This window comes from Zea mays, chromosome 9 (assembly GCF_902167145.1).
Source record: "Zea mays cultivar B73 chromosome 9, Zm-B73-REFERENCE-NAM-5.0, whole genome shotgun sequence".
NCBI lineage: Eukaryota > Viridiplantae > Streptophyta > Magnoliopsida > Poales > Poaceae > Zea > Zea mays.
The window spans coordinates 158,952,019-158,955,481 of record NC_050104.1 but is presented as its reverse complement, the minus strand read 5'-3'; the positions used below and the strand labels follow the sequence as shown (position 1 = coordinate 158,955,481).

At 53.2% G+C, this 3,463-nt stretch overlaps 1 protein-coding gene across 1 annotated transcript; it reads left to right on the top strand.

Moving 5' to 3' along the window:
- The first annotated feature begins 1,941 nt into the window (after positions 1-1,941).
- Positions 1,942-3,049, top strand: LOC100193115 (probable acetyltransferase NATA1-like). Its single transcript, NM_001309869.1, has one exon. The coding sequence runs from the start codon at positions 2,028-2,030 to the stop codon at positions 2,703-2,705; it is 678 nt and encodes a 225-aa protein (NP_001296798.1). The 5' UTR covers positions 1,942-2,027; the 3' UTR covers positions 2,706-3,049.
- The last annotated feature ends 414 nt before the right edge of the window (positions 3,050-3,463 follow it).

Below are 3,463 nucleotides of genomic sequence, written 5' to 3'. Positions count from 1 at the left end.
ATCCTTTCATGACCTTTATCTGTTTCGCTGGTTCCATTTGCTGAAATGTGCAGTGAAATATAGAAGCCACTTATAAGACAGTCCAAAAAGGTGTTCAGATTACTACTTTTTACAAAATAGATCTCAAGATTTACCCAGCAGCACCAGACCATATTACTACTTTTTATAAAATAGATCTCCGGATTTACCCATAATGTGGCATCAGATACACAAAATAAAAATCATCGTAAGAACTTTACGGAATACAGACGCGCGGATCAGATCGTTCTACCAGCAAGATCCATAATCATTGGCCAGTAACTTATATATTAAACACGATCCGATTCCTAGCAAAATTGTGTACACAGACACTTGATATTAGCTTCCAATCTTAAAACTAAAAAAATGATAGAATGAATGCGCAGATTAATCAAGCACATCTAAGAATATAACTCGTATAGGAGCAAAAGGGGCATGAAATTTGTGCCACTATACTACTTCAAGAGACCGAGACCAAATTAGATGTGCTTGATCAAATCTGACCGAACGGGCAAGCACTCAGTTCTACCGCTTCTACCACGTTGAACCATGACAGATCAAAACAGGAGAGGGAAGAAAACCTGATCTCGCAGATGAAGGCAATGCCCTTGTGCACCCAGTAGTTCGGTGTTGCGACGGCGAAATCCAGCCCCAACGGCCCTTTGACCTACAGAAAAATGAACAGCAAACTCACCACCACCTCTGCACACCTCCCCAAGTTCCAGCCAACCAGAACAATAGCGCTACTGATGCAGACAATAACAATCCATTGAGGTGGGTGCATGCGTGGTTGAGGGCTGATTTTGGAATGGGGGCGGGGAAGGCGGTGCAGTGCATGCCATGGCAGTCAAATATGGAAGGGGGCTGCCTACCATGGCCGCAGATCTCGCCTACCATGGAAGGGCCGCAGATCTCGCCTACCATGGATCTCGCCTACCATGGCCGCAGATCTCGCCTACCATGGCAAGTCCATGAGCACCGACGCGACCGGACTTGCGACGGCGGTCGGGGTCGACGACGCAACGGCTACGTGCGCGTGGATGAGCGAGGGAGGGGCGCTAAATGCCGGCGGGGATTGGGGGAGCGGTTGCATATCCACCGCCTTGTGCCACCGCTCCGCGACGGTGAGGGCCAGCGCTCCAAATCCACTGGCGGCGTGGGATTGAGGTCGTCCATCGCATCTAGGTCAGGCTCCAGCCGCCGGAGGTGGTGGCTGCGGCATGGCGAAGGAGGTGAGGGATGGAAGGGGGAGGCGCGGATGATGATCTGATTTAGAGGTGCGGGAGGGGAGAGGGGCAAGGGCGAGTGGTGGTGGTCGCTGCGTCGTCGGCGACGGAGGCTCCGGAGCCGGGGCTCGGGAGGCCCCAGGGCGCGCCGGCCTGCAGCGGGCCGAGCACGGGCGACGGTGGGGATGGACGCCACCGCGAACGCATGCGAGGACTCGGGCGCCGAGGTGAAGCGGAGATGTGCGTGGACGCCGGAGGCGGGCAGGAGTGTGCCTCGACGACTCGGGCGCGTGGGGCGGAGGCGTCTTGGCCGGATCCGATGATGGCGGCGCTGATGGCGTGGGGAGGAGGGTGGGGCGAGGAGAGGGAGGCGTGCGTCGTGGAGAGGAGACTGGCAGAACCGTGCACCATACGAATGTGGACGTCTACACTACTGTCTTATAGAGTAGTATAGATATATATATATATATATATATATATATATATATATATATATATATATATATATATATATATATATATATATATATATATATATATAGGTTTACGGGCACGGGTACAACATTTTCATACCCACGAGAAAAAACCTGCCGGGTTGAGAATCAAACCCGTACCCACGGGTACAAACTCACACTCAAATCTGCATCCTATAGGGTTTTTACCCGCGGACACGCGGGTAAAATGTGCTCATTGCCATCCCTACGTCACCATATCCCGCGTCCATAATACTCTGTTCCACATCCCACTCCCATCTCTCCCGTTTCTCTACACTTCCTGACCCAGATGGCGGCGGCGCCCTGCTCTACCACCTTCTCCGGCGACGTGTGGGCGGAGCTGCGCCTGGCCTCCGCTAGCGATGTGCCGCACATCCACCGCCTGATACACCAGATGGCCGAGTTCGAGCTCCTCACCGACCTCTTCGCCGCCACCGAAGAGCTGCTCACCTCCACGCTCTTCCCCTCGCCGACGCCGCCTCCCTTCACCTCCTTCACAGCCCTCATCCTCGACCTATCCCCCTCCCCCGTCGCCCCCGACCCCTCGTCCACCATCGCCTCCCGCCGCCTCGACCTCTCCGCGTCCCCGCTCGCGGACCCCGAGGCCGCCGCCTTCGCCTCCCCGCGCGGAGGCGGGCGCGTCACGGCCGGGTTCGTGATCTGCTTCCCCAACTACTCCACCTTCCTCTCCAAGCCCGGGCTCTACGTGGAGGACATCTTCGTGCGCGCGCCCTGGCGCCGCCGCGGGCTCGGCCGGATGATGCTGTCCGCCGTCGCCGGCAGGGCGGCCGAGCTCGGGATGGGCCGGGTGGAGTGGTGCGTGCTCGACTGGAACAAGAACGCCATCGACTTCTACGAGGGCATGGGCGCTGACGTGCTCCCGCAGTGGCGCATCTGCCGGCTCGCCGGCAAAGCGCTGGACAAGTACAAGGGGTCCGCCGGCGGGAAGGCTGCGGCTGCGGAATAGGAGGGCCTGGAAAATTGCTTCTTGAGTTGAGTATCTGCCAATAATAAAGGTGGCGTAGATTTGCTCCCGTCTGGCATGGTTTAGATACGATCGGTGATTTGGCGCATTTGATCAGCTCGTTGTGGCAAATGTTGGCTCATTATGCTCAATTATCTTATGATTAGATGCACAAGTATGTCTTTATGATTACCATTTCAGCCTGAACATGCCTCTTTGTTGTCGGTCGGAGTCTCAGAGCTGTTTCAAATGAATTCCTGCCTTTTTAATAACAACATAAAATCCTGCTTGACCAGGGCCCATGATCTGTTCGAGTATCTCAATTTGGATAAAAGATTTTCGGATTTGATGGTCGTGCGTCTCACTCTTTTTCCTAGAACAATGCAAGTCTTCTTGTGAGCATTCCTTCTCCGTGTAATTTTGTTAAATTGATGAAATCGCGCACAGGAAACATACCGGCTGATTGGTTGTTCGGCTGGGTAGAGCCTGCAGGCTGAGCCTAGCATGTATACATGGACGCAACTAGTTAATTTGTTACGTGTTTGATTTTCTGTACCGACTCAGCTAGGATTTAATGAGCTCGTGTTTGGTTTCCTGTACCGACTCATCCAGGATTTAATGAGCTCGTATTTGGTTTTCCTGTACTGACTGATTAAATCTACCCTACGCTGTTTGGTTTTCAGGTGTATATACTTGTATTATGCTCAAAACAGAAAAGAACAGAAAATTAAACGTCTAATAATCACTTGTAAACGTCTGAT